Source organism: Tympanuchus pallidicinctus, unplaced genomic scaffold, assembly GCF_026119805.1.
Source record: "Tympanuchus pallidicinctus isolate F22 unplaced genomic scaffold, pur_lepc_1.0 scaffold6, whole genome shotgun sequence".
NCBI classification, from domain to species: Eukaryota; Metazoa; Chordata; class Aves; order Galliformes; family Phasianidae; genus Tympanuchus; species Tympanuchus pallidicinctus.
In genome coordinates this window covers 24,210,144-24,232,807 of record NW_026294780.1, presented here as the reverse complement: position 1 = coordinate 24,232,807, position 22,664 = coordinate 24,210,144, and the positions used below count along the sequence as shown (strand labels likewise).

Here is a 22,664-nt window from a genome sequence, read left to right as displayed (position 1 = left end):
ACAAATTTTTGCCTAACTTATTTTATATAACAAAATTAAGCAAATTTTAATGATATAATATAATATATAGTAGTATGATATAATAATTGTATTTTGTCATCCTTGCATTTTTCTCTTTCAAATAAGCATGTTCTCAATTCTGTACACTTAGCATAGTAACACTAGTCACGAATCACAAAAAATAAAGTGGATAGCAAAAAATACCTGTTGTTCTTTACTAAACAACATTGTTTCTCTAGTGAAATAATGTTCACTGGAGAAACATGTACAGAATAACTGGGTTTCACTTAATAATAAATTATAGCTTGCTTGCTTCCATACTTATTATTTTCCTGTATTATGCTAAGAATTTTACTTGATAACCTAAATACAACATGGAGGAGGAAGGGTTGAAGATATTTCTTATTGTAAAATAGCAGTGTTGCTATACTTCAAGAGGGTGAAAATATCTCACATTGTTAACAAAGTGATTGTCTTGAAGAACTTTGATCTACTTTCTGCCAATAAATAAAATGCTGCCCAAACTATTTTAACTCCAGTTTTGTTGGAACATTTGAGGGTTTGAAGTTCCATTCGTTGATCTTGGGCTCTTAATCTGTTTTAGAAACTAAATCCAAATTCAGTTAGATAGACAGTGAATCATGGCAGAGAGTGCAAAGAGAAAGAGAAGACATTTGGAGGATATGCAAAGCCCTTATCTGTTCTTACAAGAAGCGTTGGCAAATTATCTTACAAAAACTGAGAGTGCAGAACAAAAATGACAGTGAAATGCAGGTTTGTGGTGCTGAAAGAAATAAATGAAAGTCACTTGAAGACTTAAATTATGTTACATGATTTGAAAAGATTTGCTAAGGATGCAAAATCATAGAATCATAGAATCATAGAATCACCAAGGTTGGAAAAGACCTAAAAGATCATCCAGTCCAACCGTTCACCTATTCCCAATAGCTCCTACTAAACCATGTCCCTCAATACAACATCCAGTCTTTCCTTGAACACCCCCAGGGTCGGTGACTCCACCACCTCCCTGGGCAGTCCGTTCCAGTGCCTGACCACCCTTTCCGAAAAGTAATACTTCCTAATGTCCAGCCTGAATCTCCCCTGCCGTAGCTTGAAGCCATTCCCCCTGGTCCTATCACTAATGACACGAGAGAAGAGGCCGACCCCCAGCTCACTACAGCCTCCCTTCAGGAAGTTATAGAGAGCAATGAGGTCTCCCCTGAGCCTCCTCTTCTCCAGGCTGAACATTCCCAGCTCCTTCAGCCTCTCCTCATATGGCCTGTGTTCCAGACCCCTCACCAGCTTTGTCGCCCTCCTTTGAACACGTTCCAGGGCCTCAATATCTTTCTTGCAGTGAGGGGCCCAAAACTGGACACAGTACTCGAGGTGCGGCCTCACCAGTGCTGAATACAGGGGAACAATCACCTCTCTGCTCCTGCTTGCAACACTGTTTCTGATGCAAGCCAGGATGCCATTGGCCTTCTTGGCCACCTGGGCACACTGTCGGCTCATGTTCAGCCGAGCATCAATCAATACCCCCAGGTCCATTTCCTCTACGCCGTCCTCCAGCCACACCGCCCCAAGCCTGTAGCGTCGCCTGGGGTTGTTGTGGCCGAAGTGCAGGACCCGGCATTTGGCCTTGTTGAAACTCATCCTATTGGCTTCAGCCCAACTCTCCAGCCTGTCCAGATCCCTCTGTAGGGCCTCGCTACCCCCAGGCAGATCCACACTTCCAGCCAATTTGGTGTCATCTGCGAATTTACTGAGGGTGCACTCGATGCCCTCATCGAGGTCATCAATAAAGATATTGAAGAGGACAGGCCCCAGCACCGACCCCTGGGGAACACCACTCACAACCGGTCGCCAGCTGGATTTGACTCCATTTACCACCACTAAATGCATGAGCCTTGTGGTACTTAAAATACATGTAAAGCATACCAAGAGAAATCAGAGTAACTACAAACTCTACATGTGAAATGTATACTGCAGAAGAACTTCATGATACACGTACCATACTAAATCTCATTTAGTTTTAGAAGTGCTTGGAGAATGTGACTCACTGGTCTTCCATTAACTGTGTATGTGAGGAAGAGTATTGTGAGAAAATGTGCATAGTCTGCATTCAGTTTTCTGATCAAATTGATGTTATTCATCTTTCAAGAAACTAATGGTAGACTGTACTACCAGGAATGCCTTCGTATGTTCGCATTCACCTTTTTTAAGGATCAAATAGAATCATAGAATCTGACTGCTGTAGCATATCTTTGGCATGCAAGAAGCTTTTATGATAAAGTAAGGCAGAGGCTTGCAAATGACTACAGTGCACCTCCAAAATTCGATGCTAAATCTGAACTGAAATACTTGAGATGAGATTGATATTATATTACCTCCACAGATTGGCCAGTCACCTTGAACATTAAAATTTATGACTTATTTTTATCTGAGTCTGTTTGGCTGAGTTCTCGGATACTGGCTGTTGTTGCATCTTCACTTATTAAAGATCTCCTTAGCACCTAGGATACTCTAGTTACTGATAAACTACAAAAATAAAATCCTGGAATAAAATATAAATTGAAGTTGAAGTCAACAAATCTCATTCTTCCCCAGACAAGACTAAACAACAAGTATGATTTTCCTAAGAGGTGATAATAAGGTTCTTTATGATTAGAAGTTAGGGAGCTTCAGTGATAGGAGATTTCAAAGCCTATGTCAGTTGAGTACTGAATACAGTATTCAAAATGTAGGAGAACATCAATTTAGGTAACAACGTGCATGGTTCCTGCTTTGCTATTTATTACTTTTCTAATAGTACCTACTATATATTTACTTTTTAAAATTTTTGGAGAATTAAGCTGAATTTTGCACATAAATAACTGTTGCAGTCTTAAGATCTTATTCCAGGTCAACTGTGAGCTTATTTCATTTTAACATGAAGTAAGATTTCTTTTCCCCGTATGTATCACTTAACATATGCTACTGGATTTCATAGCTTCTCAAGTAGCTGGAGGAGATCTGCAGATCCTGTGCCTTGGCTGTTACAGATACTCTGCAGCTTCTTTGTTTATGCTGTTAAGTCTATGGTTATGTAACTGAAGACCGCTTTAATTGCTTTAAAGCAGATGTTATTGACAATAATATTGATGGCAGTAGAACTGATAGACAGTAGCATCGTTTACATTCTTAATTTAGGAGTTATCTAAATACTGTGAGACTTTAAGAATAAATTATTCTTTACTTGTCAGATGTGAAAACTTTAGTACGCACCTGCAGTGTACTGAAATGCAAGCAGAAATCTGCCTTATGAGATAAGAGCAAAAAGGTAGTTGATATAGAGTCAGCCTTAAAAGGGACTTTGTTGAAGTTACACAGCTATTTTGCCATGATAAGAGGCCAGCAATCAAAGGCCTCTAATTACTGGAAAGCAACTTGATTTCTGCAAAGAGAGATTTGATGTCAGTTGTTTGACAAAGAAATATGATTGATGTCTGATGGATGGAATCAATGGATGTGTGAATGAAGAGCCAGTCAGATATTTGTTGGAAATTCAGGTTTCCTTTTCCAGATATTGTTCATTAAAATACACAGGAGTCAAATTCAAATCCTGACAAGGGGATCGCTGGGCGATGCCTTTATGTTGATCTGGACTTGAAACATGAATTTTATTTGACATACCATATATTGTGATAGAATTATATTTAGAGTTAATTCATTAATTTTTCACAAAAAATCCCTTAAGAATAACCATGAAAGATTGTCTGTAATGGCTTATAAATATAGTTTCATTAATAATTCTATTCTGAAAAGAAAATTAAATAACATTGCAGTTACATTTGCTTCAAAGATTACAAATACTTACTTTTGAACGCCTCTGGTGTCACTGTGAAGGAAAAGTAGTTTGAGTTTTTTTCCTGCTCTAGCTTTGAACCTACAAGTATAGTACTCCAGCAAAGTTCAATTTATGTTGTCTCCTCTGGTATAGAAAAAAACAGGAAGTTTTGCAACATATGTGATTGTGTTCAGGTTATATCATTTTTCTAATTTGTCATAGAAAGGATAGGTATTTGTGCTACTGTCATGTTCATGCACTTGAATGCGTGAAGACTTTGAAGTCCAGGATCTGTATTTTTTCATCTGAGATGCGTAAACAGAGGGTACGTGTTACTGAAATTAATGTGGCATTTTGGTGTTGCCAGTTAAGGCAGTTGGGTGGTGGAAACACTGAGGTAATTAAGTCATCTACTGAGAACATGGTTGGAGGGCTTTTCTGAGACAAGTCATCTGACTTAGCTGTTTAAAGCTGTTTACTGTTGTCTGCTTATGTGATTAGTGATTTCAAGTTTTAGAAAATTAACAGAATATATTCTGTGTTAAATTAGGCACTTGAAGTCTCTTTGTAGACTTTAGAAAGAAAGGATAGTATAGCATGTCCAAGACAGATTCTTAGAGGTAACTTTCCTCCATGAACAACAGAAAGAGCTTAAGGTCAATATACTCCTAGACTAGAGATTTCTCATATAATAAGTGAATGATCTGCAAATTGAATCTGTAAGTCACTATAGAATATCTGAACTCAACTCTGAAATTCAGCAGAAATAAAACTCAGAATAAAAACTAGGGGTGCATTGAAGTTGTAGTGATGGAAGATGTGACTAACATTTTTTTAAATCATTTCTTCTGTCTTCTGAAGTTCCATCCATCTGAAGAAAATGAAATTTTGAAGTTTAGCATGCATCTCAAATGAAAGGTAGCAAAGAATTGGTTTACCAAATATACGTACAAATACAGATACATTTTCAGGTTTAGTGTGATAAATAATAATTTAGAAGACAGTTATGAATCAAACAAATTCTTAGTAATATTGTCCACTGAGCTTTAGTATCATTATGTTCATAAAATTGCAATTCTAGCAAGGGATGAGTGAGATATCTTTTTTTACTATGTAAATATCCCACAAAATGTAGGGTAGACAAGCCCTTTTTTAGAGATATTTTAAATCTGAGAGGAACAGATAGGCAATGTTTATAGTGCCTGTCATCATAAATATCCTTTTTGATCCAGATGTGGCGGGCCCTTCTACATGTCTATTGTCCCCACTGCAAAAAGTCCCTTCTAGTTGCAATTCTCAGCTTTTTATGAAAACTGTAGCAATTGAATAAAATTGGAAATCTGAAGGCCATCAAACAAAAAGAAATGTAATTCACCTAGAGAGCAAAAGGAGGGATTAATATTAACAGTTCTTAGAGAAAGGTGTGACTGGAACACACACTCATGAGGTTAGACAGATGTGAATTCATACCACAGCTATGCTGTCACTTCTACTTGTCGAGGAAAATGGAAACTATTGTTTATCCATCTAGCCTAAGCAGTTTGCTCTATGGTAAAGCTATGGCTTGTGCCACTTGGTTTGAGTACCAGAGAGGAAAAAACAAAAATAAATGGTAAATGTTAAAACCTGTGAGGACCTAGAAATTTCTTGCGGAGTACAGTGATGAGTATGAATAGATAGAGAACCCAACCCAGATTTAAATCTTTAGTTCATTTCGCATCTGGCTTATTGTCACAGGTGAATTACATTGAAACAAATTACTGATATGAGGTTAACCAAAAGGACTTACCAGTCAATGTTTGATGGTGATCAAGCACTCTACTACTTACTGTGTCTGATAATTAAGCTTGCTTGATGTTCACAAAATATCACACACACACATATACATGCATATATATGTATTTAAATGTTGTGCACGTATAAAAAATGTTGCTTACTTTGATGCAAATGTTGGATACCTGGTAAGAAATCTCTTGGCCTCAAGAAGTAACTTTAAGAGATATCGTGGCTCAAGGAGAGATCACCACCATGCAGGGTACTGACATACAGGAGAGCTTGAAAGGCTCTGGTAGCTGCTAGTCAATAGTGTGAAGTTGTTGACTTCCTCCCTTCACAGTCATACAATACATACCTTTAATTTTTTTTTTTTTTTTTTTTTTTTTCCTTAGTAGTAGGCTTTTATTTCCCTCTCCCCAGGGAGCTGGGCTTGTTCAGCCTGGAGAAAAGGTTGCGGGGTGACCTGATTGCAGCCTTTCAATATCTAAAGGGAGCCTACAAACAGGAGGGGAATCAACTCTTCAAAAAGGTAGATAATGGCAGGAGGAGGGGAAATGGTTTGAAGTTGAGGGAGGGGAGATTTAGGTTGGATGTGAGGGGGAAGTTCTTCGCAGAGAGATTGATGAGGTGCTGGAACAGGCTGCCCAGAGAGGTTGTGGATGCCCCACCCCTAGAGGTGTTCAAGGCCAGATTGGATGGGGCTCTGGGCAGCAGTATTAAATGTGGAGGTTGGTGGCTGTGCATGTGGCAGGGGGGTTGGAGATTCCTGATCCTTAAGGTCCCTTCCAACCCGGGCCATTCTGTGATTTTCCTTTTTTTTTTTTTTTTTTTTTTTTTTTTCCTTACTAGCATCTGCCAGCATAAAATAGAAGGAGATCATCCAATCATCTATCAAACACGTTTTAAAGTGTTCATTTAAATGTGTTTTTATTAGATTAGGATAATCTAAATTTTTTTTTCTCCACTTATTACATGCTACCCATTTCCACTTACTCAAAATCACATCTAGATTAGAAGCCTTTTTAGATTTACTGTGTAATATATAATTCACTCACACTGTAGAAATTGATTTTAGAACTGCTCTTCAGATCTCAAATTATCCCTAAAATACTTTAAAAATATACAAAATCTCTTCTAGTTGTGTTAAAATCCTGTGGAATATAATATGTAAACCAGTGCTCCAGGCAATGCCATGCCCACATACGAAGAAAGAAACACTGACAGAAACATTGTGAGATGGATTAAATGCAGTAAAAAAGAGGAAGCGTATTTCCATTTTCTGTTGTAATTACTGCAAGTGTTCATTTACTGACTTGAAGCTGTAGTATTAATGCACAGCTTTTGGACTCTGGACTTAAAAGGACATAAATTATAAATGAATTCAAGCCTTAAAGACTGAATTATTCCATTTGTACTTTTTTTTTTTTTTTTCTCTGCAGAAACCCAGATGTTTTAAGATACAGATTGACGTGACTCCCTGTGTCAGTTCGGATTCATTGCTATAGTACTAGTCCACGACTCTCTGATGTTTAGACAGTTTGTAGTTTTTGATGGCTAGCTGCAAATTCTGAGAGTCCACTCAAGGTGAGAAAAATATACTGTTCTCCCACAGATCTTATAATTCCCTAGTTGTAGATTTTGATGACTGGAGACCTGTCTGAGCTGTGATAAAATCTTTGAGTAAGTTGTATCACTAGATCATCTAGTCAAACATTATGTATTTACCTCTACATGGAGTTTAATAGGTAAAATTTGACTACTGTTTCTTTATTGAGTTTTCAGTAGGAGATGATGAAACCATAACTTTATTTGATAATTCGATCCAGTGGGTGATCCTTAATGCATGTGAACATCTTTTCTGGTAGATTAAAGAGTCCTTTAACATTCAGTATTTTCTCCACATAACATTCTCTTTATGAGTGTAATGATACAATTCTCAGAAATGGTTTTGGTAAGCAAAGCTACTGTCTTACGTGCCTCGTAAAATATTTTATCCAATCCACAAATAGTTTTACTGGTTCTTTCATACAGTATCTCTTTCTTAAGCAGGAAAGTAAAAGTTTATTGTTAAAAAAATACATATAATTTTATGATATCATTCACTTTAATGACACATACAGAAGCTAAATTTTTTCTATACTTCTCTTGCATTCTTTGTTAATACTTGTTTGCATATATCTGGACTTTTCATGAACCTGCATGTGATCTTTTATTGCATGTTTTTGTTAGAGGATTAGCTGAGTATGATGAGGGGTGACTGCACTTCTTCCTTCACAGTTTCCCCAAGTTATTTTTGTTTCCTAGACTTCAAGGTTTCACCCACTGCTAAGTGAAACTTTTGGAGAACTCAGAATAAGCGATGATCTTAAATACCTGCGGTGTACGGATAATGTCACTCTGATCCTGAAAGTATGCAAGACAGAACTGATACTAAGAAAATAGTAAATAAGGAAAGCTGAAAACAAGTATGGCTAAGTTACATACAAATAAAATTGTATCCCTAAAAAACATGGAGACTGTATGGCATTATGGAAAACTATGAGCTTTATGTGTTCAAAGTAAATTCAAGATGGGGTAACTGCGTCTTCTTGCTGCCTTTATGGATGATGACTCCCATTTTTGCTTCCTGGTGTGAGATATGAGGTGGACTTGCTTTTTCCTCTGTATTCTTCCAATGAGGAGAGAATGAGGAGAATTCCCTGTTTTTTTCCAGTATTTCCAAGTTTGAATAAGAACTAGCAAAAGAAGGGGATCTACATTCTCTTTTCTAGTAAGCCTGAAGAAGGTTTAAGGCCTCCCTGTCCAATGTAAGAGGAAGAGGGGAAGCAGAGAATCACTAAGATTTTTACTTATAAAGTAGGTGAAATTCAATTCTGGTATCCCTGGGGTATAAACAAAATGTTGGTATGCATATTTCTGGGATTTTCAGTGAAGATGGTAGGTAAGAAAGGAAGAAACGCTTCTTGGCTTTTATACTTCATAGAGGCAACAGAGAAGAACATAGAGATCTTGGGAGAGATCAAACTGGAAGTCAAGAACTTCAAAACAAGAAGTATGGAATGCAAAGAAGGGTGGCCCCTGTGAGAAGCTACCTAGACAGCTGCACAACTCTTAGATAGAAACTAGCTCATGTCATATACATATATGAGGATTCAGTCTGTAGGCCAAGTAAGGTCAGACTGCCCTGCAGGATCTTATGTAGCTAAATAAATCCTTCCACTCCAGTTAATTCCTTGCAACTCTAGTCATGTAAGTTATAAGCATTGTGGCCTTTCTTCTGCAGTCAACAGAGAAAAGTAGGCAGGGCTGAGGGCAAATGTTTCCTGACCTGAGAATAAGATCATCAGGATGCTGGAAACTACTGGAAAAGACATGAGGAATAGCTATTTGTGACAAATGACAGTGTGTGTAGTGAAGAAATTGCCAATAGTGGTGTGGAGGCTGGCTGGATTTCTTAGGTAGTTAATAGAAAGTTAAGTGAGAAATGGCTGAGTGTTGCACATAGCCAGTGGGGATTATTGAAGATCTCTAGAGGAGAGGAGGCTTGCCAGGCTAGCAGGACATAGATATTAGTTGAGATTAAAGAGGTAATGATGTACTGAATTTGGATTCAGATGTAGCAAAACAGAGACCAAAGAAGAAAAACTAAGGATGGGTTGTGTATGTGGGAAAAGACTGAGACAGAGAAAGGGAGAATGAAGAGTGACCAAAATGAGGGCAAAAAAAAAAAAAGGGGGAAGAAGGGTAAGCTGTTCAGTTTATGAGGTGTGTGTTTGCCAAAGGCATCTACCAGACAGTCCTACTCAAGCTTGCTGCAGCCAGAATAAGAAAGGAAATCAAACCCCTTGATCTGACCATACCAGGAGTCAAACTTCAGTGGCAGGGAAGACTGAACTGGGAGAATACCTTCTGTTTAATTATTTCTGAATGTTTGCAAGCTTTTTACTGATTATCTCCTTCTATAAATGTGGCTGATTTCTGTTTTATTTCATGACTGGAAGTGATCTGCTTCTATCAGGACAGTTATGCATCTATCAATCTCCCATGGTAATATGTTGACAATCTCTGTTTTTAGACCGCTATTACAAGTTTTTTCTCCAAATAGTATGTTCTGTCTGCATATAATGCTTCCATCTAATTCTCATCTACTTACACTTGTTTTGTTGAAATGAAAAGTGTAGCCTTTGCTCTTAGCCATTGCTTATCTTCCTTTTTACAATCTGAATAAAATATGTTTATGCATGCAACATAGTAAATTAAAAAGCCTTTCTTTTGTAGAGTAGTGGTAATATATTTATTAATTTACATAGGTATTCTAATTCTGTTGGGAAAAAACTGTTTTTTTTTTTTTTTCAGTCTTACTAGATCTGTTTCCTTCTGACAACATAAACTTCCAAGAGAAGTATTGTAAAGCAGAGTAACATCTGTTATTTTTCGTGTTCACATAGCCATTTCTTTTTGGAGTTTCCAATATTCTATATTCTTCAGATGCAGGATGGTTTAATAACAATTTCAATCATAAGCTCGTATAGCCCTGCACCCTACCCCCTGCCCCACACTGTCGTGGTGGCTTTTCCCTACTGAGTGACACTGCCCAGCCCTGGGCACATGGTCAATCAAGTCTGGCATGTTACATTTATTACAATGTTTTCCACATAGTGATGGAATGAGTTTGACTGATATAGGATTTCTGAAACCAGTGACCCAGTTGCTGTCATCATGAAACCGAAGGTAGCTTTCCACAAAGCGTTGCAGAGGATTTTGAGGAGTGATGGCAGATGTTAGTTGAGTATAATACAAAATTTCATGCAAAATACTAAAACTTTGAGGTGTTGAATCAGTACAGAGGGGAACTTTGTTTAAGTTTAATCTAGAAGTTACCATGATGAGTTATACAGAAGTCAGTGTCAGAAGTGAAAACTCCTGTTGACTTCTATGTTCAGTCTTCAACATACTTTTCTTCTGTCAGAAATCTACTGTGGTGTTTTTCAGTGAATTATAGGATAATCTGTTTCTTGAAAGCCAGCTGCTGTTACCAGTTAGTGAAAGTATGATCAAGCATTGATATGTATTTTAGAACCACATAAATAAGATATGGAAAGCCTCTGTATTGAATCAATAGTATGATTTTCTGACAAAACTACAGCTGACAGTCTATCAATTTAAAAGATGGAGAAAACCTAGAAATTTAAAATGACCTGAGGTTTCTTAGTGAAAGTACTATTTTATTTATAGATTACTTTGCAATTTTAACTTTTTAGTTTTAGAAGTTAATCCTTCCAAGATGTATGAGAGCACAGGTTATAGCTGCCCTGAGGGAATTCATTAGGGGAATCTTACGTAACCGGCCTTGCATCAAACAGTATGTGGAGTTATCAGTGCAAAGCAGATCGCTTTCAAGAAACAAAGGCCACACATCAAAGTGTAAAATGAATCCTGTGTATTTTCACAGATGTGCTCTGTACTGTGCTGCTACAATGAGTAGCACATACTAGCTTTGTACAGCTACATTTTAATATCTAACTGCTTCCCCAGACTATTCTCTTTTTTTTCTTTACAAATAAATACAAGAATGTTTGTTCTCAAGTTAAGTATTTTAAGTTTTTTTTGTAAATGTAAGGAAGCCATATGACACTCAGTTTGATAGCATTTATGGAAAAGGAAAAAGTAAATTTTATGTTAAAAAAAAAAAACACAAAACAGTGGCTGTGAGCTACTGCTATTTAGTGCTGAAATACTGAATTTATGATAGTTTTGTAAGTATGTCAACTTAGTACTCAATAGGAGTTAAAAAAAAAAAAAAAAAAAAAAAACACCTTAACAAAACAAAACAAACAAAAATTGAAGTGTTAGGAATTTAGCAAAGAAAAGAAAACAACACTGGAGTCACAGTAAGCTTGCATTTCAGAAACATTTTGATTTATTTCTAATCATCTCAGAAAAGATGCTGTAGGATGCATGTGATAAACAGAGATTCTTTTTTCACTCTGTCCTCCAATAATAGGAGGCATAAATGAGTTTATTAGAAGGTGGTTCTTCTCAGGAAGCTGTGAATTTAACGGCATTGAGATGGAGTGGCTGCAAAACGTTTACATCAATTCAGTTCCACAGAGTGGTTCACTAGTAAATGCAAATTTACCTCCTCTGGCTAACAAAATCTAGTCTAAATTGGAAACTGGAGAATACCAGGTCTAATGTAAGGCTTTTCAGGAAGCATATATAGTACTGCTTCATACACAGTGTTGGTGTAGGTGGCTTTTTGTCCTGATCCAGTCCACGTAGTATGATAAAATAGTTTCTTTTATTTGGTATAGATTATAGAATAACAAAAACTTTAAGTAGATTGAAGGAAAATGCAAGTAATGACATAATACTTATAAATTTAACCATTTAATGAGAAGAAAATAAAAATCTGAAGTGATGTTAATTCATCAAAGTTCATTTTTTTAAATAGAGGATTGGTAATTGATATCCTAGATGACTAGATAGAACAGAAAGCTCTTGTCATAAAATGCAAAAGAAAACTTAGAATTCTCTACTGACAGCAGAAAACTTCGTTTTTTCTTTCCCTTTATTTATTTACTTATTTTTAGTAGAATGCCTTAGTATTCCTTTTAAAGAAAAGTGAAAATAGAGGAAGTCTTCTGTTTTGCTTTATGCTTGAATGTCATAAACTTAAGAAGTGGCTCTTCTTTGAACTTGTACTTTTTGTTCCATGAAGCTCTTGTTCCTTTCTGGAGCTACAATCAAAAAGGTGAGGGGGTTTTTCATTTCCCCTCCCCCAGTTCATACTTGTACCTATGAAAGCAAGGAGTGAGAAATTCACATAAGTTTTGTCATCAGTCTCACTGGAAAAATATTTTAGCTGTTAAATCAAATACAATTTTGTGATTTTGTAATAGACCTGTAGGAAAACAAAAAATAGTTACTTCTTCAACTGGGACCATGTTTTCCTTATAATATTAGCTTATACACTGAAATATAATAATTTTAAAGCATCAGTACCGTGAACTAAGTATTTATTGACAGTTTAACAAGAATAACTTGCTTTTGTATAGCGTAGAACTTATTTGGATCCATATCCTTGCCTTAAATATAAAATTTTAAATATCTTTATTGCAAAGAAAACATAGTAAACAAAGAACCTTGTTAGCTCATTCCCTGGAAAGGATAATTTATTTTAGGTGAAGGTTCATTTTTGTCAGCCCAGCGTTATGGAAAGGGTCACATGCCAGATGTTGAACTTTTACACATCTTGGTCACCTGGACAATATCCTTTAAAGCTCATAAAACTCTCATTGAAGAAGCAGGAGATTCTAATTATTCTGTTCAAACTCTAGATCTACATAAAGGGGAGCATTTCAACGAAGCTGTTGGGTTTGTTTGTTTGTTTGCGGTGGCTATATATTTATTTATTTATTTGGTCTTCTATGATATTTTTGTGGGCTTTTTCCTGTTTCAGAAAATACTTTCCAGAGCAAAAGGCAGAGTTGGGGGTCTCCCTGGCAACATCTTTGTACAAGTGTCTTAAGATGGAAAAACATTTTAGCTGCAAATGTGCCAAAAAAGGGAAGGAAGACAGAAGGGATGCATTTTTATTAGTAAATTAGCTATTCCATAATTCTTTCAATTATGATAGGAGATGACTGGAGCCAACCAGGCTGTTACGAGATTAAGTGGAATAAAAATGCTATTTATGGTGTTCCATGTGTAAAAATAATTGTTTTCCTTCATTTTTAATGCTTGTGAGAACTATTCTGAAAAAATGAACTTAATCTTCTCTGTTTCATTGTTGTTATGTTTGCTCTGTACTGATTGGGATGTATCACTGTATGTTGAGATTGATTCTGTTCTTTAAAATAGATGATCAGGCAAAATATTTAAGATTTTAGCATATATACACTCTTTCAATGATACATTCTAGGAATTTAGAATGAAATTTATTTATTTAATATTATTGTATTCAGTTGAGAATTCATATGGAAATCAGTCATATGTATTCTTGCCATAACGTACATTTCATATATTTCACTGAAGATTTAAGAAATAATATGGTAGTGAAATCACGTTAGATTTTTGCATTTGCAAGCATAGTACGATACTGAATGGTTGTTAAGTACACAATACATTAATGTTATTTTTAGCATAAGTACTTTTCACTGAAGTCCACTTCAATAAAATTTCAAAGAATGATTGTAATGAGTAATATCTGCTTTTGCATTTATGTGCTAATCTGCAGCGTTGTAGGTTGTCATAACTGGTAAGCTGGATGGTTGCTGTGACTAATAAAGTTCTGTTCTGTATTAAAAACCATCAAAGCATGACATCTCTATTATGTCAGAGGTCAGTAGAGGCCTACTAATGAAAAAAAAAAAATCACTAAAATGAAAAATTAGAATGCATTTGGATTGGTAATCTTATGCTTTGACATATTTATGCTTATTCCCTGATTTATTATTCACTAAATAAATCACTTTTCATCCTATGTCAACTATAACCTCTGTGTGTGTCCTGTGGGTAATTTACTTTCTTATGTAGGGCACACATGTGCTATTTTCTTCATTATCAGCAGTGACCTCTTTCAGTGTATTCCAGTTATTTTACCTAAAGTTAGCCCTATGTTTTGACATGTAGACTTCTAAAATGAAACTTAGAAACACAGTGTTTGTCTAGTGAGTAAGAAATAGAATAGAACAGTTGAGTTAGAAGGGATGTTCAAAGTACATCTAGTCCATCTGACTGACCTATTCAAGGCTAACCAAAAGTTAAAGCACATTAATCAGAGCGTTGTCCAAATGCTTCTTGAAAACTTGAAGGTATGGGGCATCAATGTGTTTGACAACTTTCTTGGTAAAGGCATTTTTACTAGTGTTTAATCTTAAAGTTAGGGACTTTTAAATATCATGTGATCTACAGATGATAAAACAGTTCCTCTGGATGCATTGTCATTGAATGTTTACCAACATTTTTTCCAATCTTGACCTGTGCTCCATTTAATTTCCAGCTAAGAACTTTAAGTCTTTGGAAAGTAAAGCTGTGTTTTTATTAATCAGAAAATATCAGGGTACATGCCGTGTTCTGGAGTTGACTTTTTTAATTGTCCAAACAGCCCTTGGCTTGTTTATGAGTCATTTAGCACAATACCAAAAGCTTCCTCTGTAGAGTTCTGCAGTCAGAATGGCTCGAGAACATCTGTTGTTGGCAGTCTGCATGCTGTTTCAAAGTGGATGTTGGTCATTCCATGAAGATTGTCTTCAGTGACAAAAGATAGTTACAGCTGTATTTAATTTATTGGTAAAACGTGAAGCTTAAGTATATTAGGTGTCACTAGAAATTACTCTTATATCACTTCATTCAGTCTGTCCATAGTCTGCTTTTAATAAAACACTATTACAGCAGCACATAATTAAAATTCTTGTAACATTTAGCTACTAGCATTTGGGATTTTCTTTTGTTTTTTCTCCTCTTTTGAATGACAAGAGTTTTCAAGTTATCTCCTAATGTTGTGCTAAACAGTTCCTTCTTCTTGCTTGTGATATGTAAAGCAAAAATCTTTAAGTGGAATTTTTATCAGAAGCTGCATCTGATTAGCAATTGTGTTTATGTGAATTTCAGATTAGATCTTTTCTGCATTGCCTTTCTCAGTAGACTCACCGTGGTGGAGATTGACTGCGGTGCTGAAATGCTCTTGGTTTAATCTTCCCAGTAAGAAACAAATGATGAAACTGCTACCAAGCAACATCTTGATCAGTTGAATAAGTTTCCTAGACTTTGCAAAAGAATGTGCTAAGCAAACAAGAAGGGTTCACAGAACCGTTTAATCGCAAACTACTTGGAGAGCTGTTCTTTGTTGTTTGGAGGGATCATTGCTGAAGTATAGTGGTCATATACTTTGTATTTCATAAAGGCTTTTTAAGAAGGTGAGGCTGACATTGTTCAGCAATAGTATGTGAAATAGCATGTGATAAATGCCCAGAGTTTCAGTAAGTTCAGTGGAATTCTCCTGTCATTCATTCCTAACATGAAAGCCATTCACTCTTAAACTAAATTGTAGTGACGGAGTAGTTAATTAGTAAAGGCTACATTCTATCTTCTTCTGGAGTGCACAACCAGTCAGAAGTGAGAAAAGCAGAGGAGCAATTGATTGTTTGGCAAGTTTTTGTAAGTTCAATATTTTTCCCTAATAAATAATACTTAAGTTATGGTTTAATTATTTTTCAGTAATTAGGCTATGGTGGTTCATGAATGTATAGGATACCTAGAATCTATGTACTAATAATTTATGCTGCAGTCTTTCCCAAAGAATTAGAAAAAATAAAAAACTTGCATTGCACTGTAAGCGTAGAAAAACAAGCATGCAAAGACATTCCATTGCCACTACAGTATGTCTAAAGAGAAAGCATGTGGCAGTGTGTAGTGAGTCTCTTAAACTTTACCATAAATAAGATCTAAGTGCTGCTTTTGCACATATTCTGTCTTCTATTGAACTTGGTTAAAGCACTTAAAATGGCTGAAGTAGAATGAAGTTACACATTTTACTGAAAATCAAAGAGTATGGTCCCTGAAATTCTCCCCCAGAGTAAGTAAAAGGGATAGAACTGAAAATATTTGTACTCATATGAGCTAATGGTAATAGTTTCTCTGGGTGTATAATAATAATAGCATATACTTCAGTTATTATTGAAGATAACTATATGGTTTTATAGCATATGAGACTGATGATTTAGCTTTTATGTTTGTTAGTTTTGTAAACAAATTCTTGTCGTAATTGTGGCATCTATACTTTGTATGTTTTATTCTATTTTATATATTATTTATTCTATGTAATTTGCAATGACTAGTCAAATTTGAAGCATAATACTCAGAAAATATTATGTTTATAAGACAATGTTTAAACCCACAAGTTGATCCTAATTATTTCACCTGAATTGACTATAGGCAAAGAGGTTTTCATAAAGTTCGATTTTATGAGATATGTTTGCAGTGCTAAAAAGAAAATGAATAAAATCAGTTTAATCAGAAATTCTGACCCCTGTTCTTGACTGGCTGTCAGTACTGCATGCAGAAAGAGTGATGATTTGAAATCTCTTGCTTGTTTTTTTTTTGTTCATGGCATATTGTGACAGTATGTTACTGTCATCATACAGAGAGTGATCTCTACCTGATTTATCTCTTGTCTTTTTCTGTATGTTTTTGATAATAGTTGAAACAGGTTTCTGTCACTGTTAAGCACTGCAAAGAAAATGTGGAAGTCTGCAGAAAAGAATGTCAAGTTCTTGAATTATATCTATTTTACCTCTCAACACTGAATCCTCAATTTACTTGTAAGCTTTGTAAATAATAGTAAAGCCTGGACATAAAAGTATCAGGGTAAATGTGATTCAGTGTATTGCAAATGACATTTCTGGTACAGATGATTTTAGAATACCTAATTGTCCATGTGTCATCATAACAGAATTATTTTATTAACGTACAGAATTTCTCATGAGCTATTAATATTAAATGCAACTTTTAAGTGATAATATTTCAAAAGTTATGTTGTCTGGTCACTGCTGTTGTCCTTACAGTTAGTCATTTTTCTCTTTCTCCTTCTTCTCCTTCTCCTTCTCCTTCTCCTTCTCCTTCTCCTTCTCCTTCTCCTTCTCCTTCTCCTTCTCCTTCTCCTTCTCCTTCTCCTTCTCCTTCTCCTTCTCCTTCTCACTTTCCTAAAATCTTGTTACAAGAACCTGCAAGCTGCACTTACTACAATCTGAATGGTCACCCAGAATGAGGCTTGTCTTCAGTCTTGCTGTCGCTACTGCTGAAGTGCACCACCCACCAGCTCACTGTACTCACATCCACTTGTTGATCTCCAAAAATATTCAGTAAGCGCCAATGAATATAGATACATTTTTTTCCACATGGAGGAACAGTGGCACACCTTTGCTTCATATGCACTCTCATGTCAAAAGCCATTTTGTCAGACTGCCTCTCTGCTGCCATTTGTCACATGGCAACAAAATATAATGGAATATTGTTGGGAAAGTTCAACCTCTACTACCATACCACCAATCTTCTGTCAACTGTGGGCCAACGTAATAAAATAGGAGGCATTACTTTCAGAGCAGCCTTTACACAACAAATGGGAAGAAAAAGTATGAAATAAGGCCATCTGTGAGAAAGATAGTGTCTTTTATTTTAAAAAGTAATACTCCTTATACGTGTATCATGGTTTTGTGATTTTTGGTTTTTGGTATTCCACATCATAACATCATGGGGCACTGGGACTTTAACTGTTAATGCTCAAGTTCGTGGTACCTGCCTGGAAGAGAAAAAGAACTACATTTCCCAGGGGACTTTGTGGTCAGGGAGAGGAGATGGCAAGGTCACTCCTGTCAAGGTCACCTGATGCGCTCTTCTTCGTCCGCTCTTCTTTGTCTCCCTGCTGCTCAACTGGACTGCGCATCTCACCTCAGCCTTGTGGTGAGGCCTATCCACTTTTCGAACATTCTCTCTCTCATTATACATGATTTATTAGTTTCAATTCTAATTATATTGTATTATAGTGTGTTATTTTGCATTCCAGCACTGTATTTAGTCAATTAGTTTGTTTCTCCTCAGACCGTTGCTGCTGTTTTTAACTATTTTGGGGTCCTCTGTTCCCTTGTTCCGGAGGCGTGGTTTTTGGGAAATCCCTCTGCCCTGCTCGTCATGGAACTGGGCCGAACCAGCCCATAAACCGTTGACATACATGTAAGCTGCCTGCTGTTCTTACCTTCTTTCTTTTATCTGCTCAGTAGCATAAAATCTTTTTCACAGTCGTTGCTGGATGTGTGTGACTGTCTTAAGATTTTTAAGGAAGGCACAAATTTGCATAATTGTTTAATTAGTTTGCTGCATATGTTATGTTATACATTTTCTGCAAGAAAAGCTTAGATATTTTTGCTTTCCTTTCATGTATTGCCTCTCCTTTTTGGTATTCTGCATGAGTTCATGCCTGGCAATATGTTACTGTTGATTTTGTTCCTGTTGTTTATTAGAATGAGTTTTAAGCACCAACTAGAGCTAGACTAATGATGGTTGGCAGAATTAAGGTTTTCGATAATGTTACAACCACTGCCACAACCAATCAACCATCAACCACATGACAAAAATAATTTCTTAGCCTTTGCAAAAAGCAGATATGTGTATCAATTCTGACTTTATATGGTCCCAAAGATTGTTTTATCCTGTATAACCATGTGGTCATAAGAGGAATCTGAGTTTAGCTCTCTGTTTGTCAATATATAGGACATTCTGTATCAGCTTATTACAAGATACTACATTACTCTGTGCTCTTGCAGGAAGTAAATGGTATCTTGAGCTCCAACAGAAGAGGGGTGGCCAGCAGGGACAGAGAGGCAATTGTCCCACTCTACTCTGCCTTCCAGAGGCCCCATCTGGAGTACTGTGTCCAGACCTGGACATCTTTGTAGCCCCCAGTGCAAGAAAGACAGAGAGTTGTTGGAGAGGGTCCAAAGGAGGGCCACAAAGATGATCAGGAGACTGGAGCACCTCCCCTACGAAGACAGGCTGAGGGAGATGGGTTTATTCAGCCTGGACAAGGTTGTGAGGTGACCTAATTGAAGCCTTTCAGTACCTAAAGGGAGCCTACAAATAGGAGGGGAGTCAACTCGTTACAAGTGTAGATAACAGCAGGACAAGGGGAAATGGTTTTAAGTTGGAAGAGGGGTAATTTAAGTTGGATATCAAGGGGAAGTTCTCTACAGAGAGAGTGGTGAGGTGCTGGAACAGGCTGTCCAGAGGGGTTGTAGGTACCCTGACCCCAGAGGAGTTCAAGGCCAGATTGGATGGGACCCTGTGCAGCCTGGTCTAGTATCAGATATGGAAATTGGTGGCCTTGCCTATGGCAGGGGTATTGAAGCTTAATGATCCTTGAGTCCCTTCCAACCCAAACCATTCTATGATTCTATGATTCTTTGATTCTATGCTCCCCTTACAAACCCCTGACCTTTCATTTGGCAGATATATTTTGATCTAGTCTGTGCAGTAACTGCATATTTCCACAAGATCCAGCTTTGCCTGTTGCCCGACCACTTCATTATTTGTATCTCCACCAGGTTTTTGTTGTCTGCAAATTGTATCAGCAGTGATTTTACATTTTGTTCTAAGAAACACAGTAAATCAACACACAGGAGCTTACAAAACCTCATGGTCTTCTAACTGCAGTGATCTAAAGTTGATCACGTTTTCGCTTCAAACAGTGCTTTTTCTTAATTATTAATGGATATAATTTATGTTATCATCTTATTTACCTCTTTAAAAATTAAGAAGGTTGCCAAGAAGGTCTGTTTCCCTTAAAGTTATGTATTGGATCAATTGTGCTTTTATTCTATACCTTTTAAGAACTTTCTGAATTTGCTGTTTCCAAAAATGCTACACCATTTTGTCTTATGAGGATAGCATAAATTATATGAAGGAACTTTTCAAATTTTTAAGCTTTTTCATTTTTTTTTTTATTATAATCAGATTATTTTATTTCAGAAATTATCAGAATCAAATATTTTCTGAATATCCAGATAATTTATTTGGTAGTTTGTAATAGCCTTGGATGAATACTGTTTAATTTGTTTCACTTAGAAAAATTTAGTGGTTTCTGGTGAACATAATAGAATAAAATGTCTTTGTCACAATATAGTTTCATTTTCTATTTCTTTGGCAGAATTTACCTTTTTCTGTCAGTAAACAAGTTTAGTGTTGGTTTCACATGGAGATCAGTCTTTGTCATCTGTCATCTGGTCTAAATTATTTTGCACTTTGGGTGGAATTTAATTGTTACCCAAATTTAGGTATTAAGATGGGCAGAATAAAGCCCAACTGAAATTAAAAAAAAAAAAAAAAGAGTGAATGGCTGTTAGTTGTGGATACTGTGATTCTATCTCACTTCTTGCGGTATTACCAAACTTTAGACCTGATGTTCTTGGCATTGCTGTCATGAGATAACTGTAGCTATTCTTCATCTGCTAGAAAGGAAAAATGAAATAACAAATTTCTGAAGAGTTGATCAGTCACCTATCAGGACTGCCTTTTTGGAGCAGTTGTTCCTGACACGGCAGACAAAACTATTTAAGTGATGGACTGCTGTTAAGGACCTTTATCATTATATTTTATAAATTGTTTATAGACAGGGAATTAAAGTGTCCTTTAATTATACCGCTTTGCAAGATGATATTGACAAAATGTTGAATTAAAATTACTCTTATTATTTCCTGCTGTTCATGATAGGTTCACTTGATTAGTCATTCTGTAGCACATCCTTTTGCCAAGTTTTACAAAGTCACATTTTGTAGACAAAACTATTCTTTCTTGGCAGGATGTTCATTTGCTTTGTACCATGGATGGAAATTTATTTCAATGGGGACTGTTATGCAGAAAAATAACATTGACTAGAATAACCCACTTGAAACTGGAAGTCTCCACATAGTTTGGATGCTGTTATTGAAGTTAGAGATCCATAAATATTTTCTGCACTTAAAATAGGCCAAGCTCTTCATTAAGCACTGATAAATTTCTTCCTTTCTGCTGCTTACTCCCATGGTTTAAAGAATGCTTTTCTTTATTTACTAGATGATGTACTTGTGTATGTTGGAGGTATGATGATCTTAATAGCTTACTGGAGGTAAACACTTCTCATTAAATCAGTCATTTTTGTTGTAAACATTAAGTATTCCATGTTGAAATTCTGTTTTTTCATATGATGTTAATCATCATCTCTGTTATAATTTGCTGAAATATTTTTATGATTATATGGAGAAAGAAAATAGGAGCAGCATAATGGCAGTATACAATAGCCATGAAAATTAACCCTGGAGCATTTAAATTCACTGTATTTCTTTGAGCAGACATGAAACATGTTGCCTGCATTGGCAGCATGTCATGTGTAGATTTAAAACAAAATGAAATATTCTCTAGCAAGTGCTGATTCTTATATCTTACAGGTAGCTTTACCTCGTTAGAAATACAATGTTTGACGTAAGATTCTAGTTAGACTTCAGATAGATAGGAAACAAGCTTTTCCCACAGACCATTATTATTTTCAATCAGCCCACAAGTAATCTTCTGACTCATCCTTATTAATACTTATACTAGAAATATACAAAAATAGAAATATTCAAATTTATATAATGTGTCAAAAAATTTAGGATTATGTGATGTCAGGAGCAAAATCTGCAGGTTCTTTGCTTTTGCTCCCACATTGTTTTATGTTGCTGTTACTGATTTTGTTTTGTCTTTTCTAATGCTATACATGTTTTGTAAAAGATAATTACAATATGTATGCCAATCAGATTGCACTTCTGCCTGAAATCTTGGAGGGAATTCTCATGGTGTTCATAGCTTTTAACATTGTTTTAATGTTCCTTGCATAATTTTGAAGTTTTCTTAGCTGGCAGTATTTTAACCAAAGATTACAGATAATGGAGGTTGATAATACCCTACTCAGAAGTTCACCAGGTATGCTAACGACTAATCCAGTTGCCAATAGTTCCTGAATTTCAACTGAAACATAATTTTATGTACACTGTCTCTCAAACTACACTCTTTATACTGACAGTTGTAATGAATAGACTCTGGTAATGAATAGATTTTTGTGATATTAGATCAAAGGATATAAAGTCATGATCTTAATTTTTAGCTAAAAGTACTGAAAGGTAAGGTCATCTTACTGTAGGTTTTCAAAGTGCCCATTACAGTATAACTTAGCTTTCTTGTTCTTGAACATCCTCCCTCAAGCAGATTTGCTCTCCTGGAACTCAAGCATTTTACTTTGGACTCAATTGTAATTTGAATTTGAATTATAAAAAATCATTAAGCAATTCAGAATTCACTGTTCAGACTTTTGCAGCCTCATCATATTGTCTTAATAGGTACTGTGCACCAGTAACCTATAGTTAATTTACTCTTTCTGAATTGACCTTGGAGAGGAAAAAATAATCACCTGTTGTATCATGGCATGGATCCTTTGTTCAAATTACTCAAAGTCCATCACCACTTTAAACAGCGAAACAACTAATAATAATACTCA

At 36.0% G+C, this 22,664-nt stretch overlaps 1 protein-coding gene across 1 annotated transcript in view; it reads left to right on the top strand.

The window, feature by feature from the left end:
- The window catches only part of GPC5 (glypican 5), a gene marked incomplete at its 5' end in the record, with an annotated part of 599,166 nt that overhangs the window by 21,234 nt on the left and 555,268 nt on the right, over positions 1–22,664 (top strand). The window contains 1 exon segment of the mRNA XM_052664786.1: positions 11,489–11,551. Within this exon segment, the coding sequence (XP_052520746.1) occupies positions 11,489–11,551 (63 nt within the window).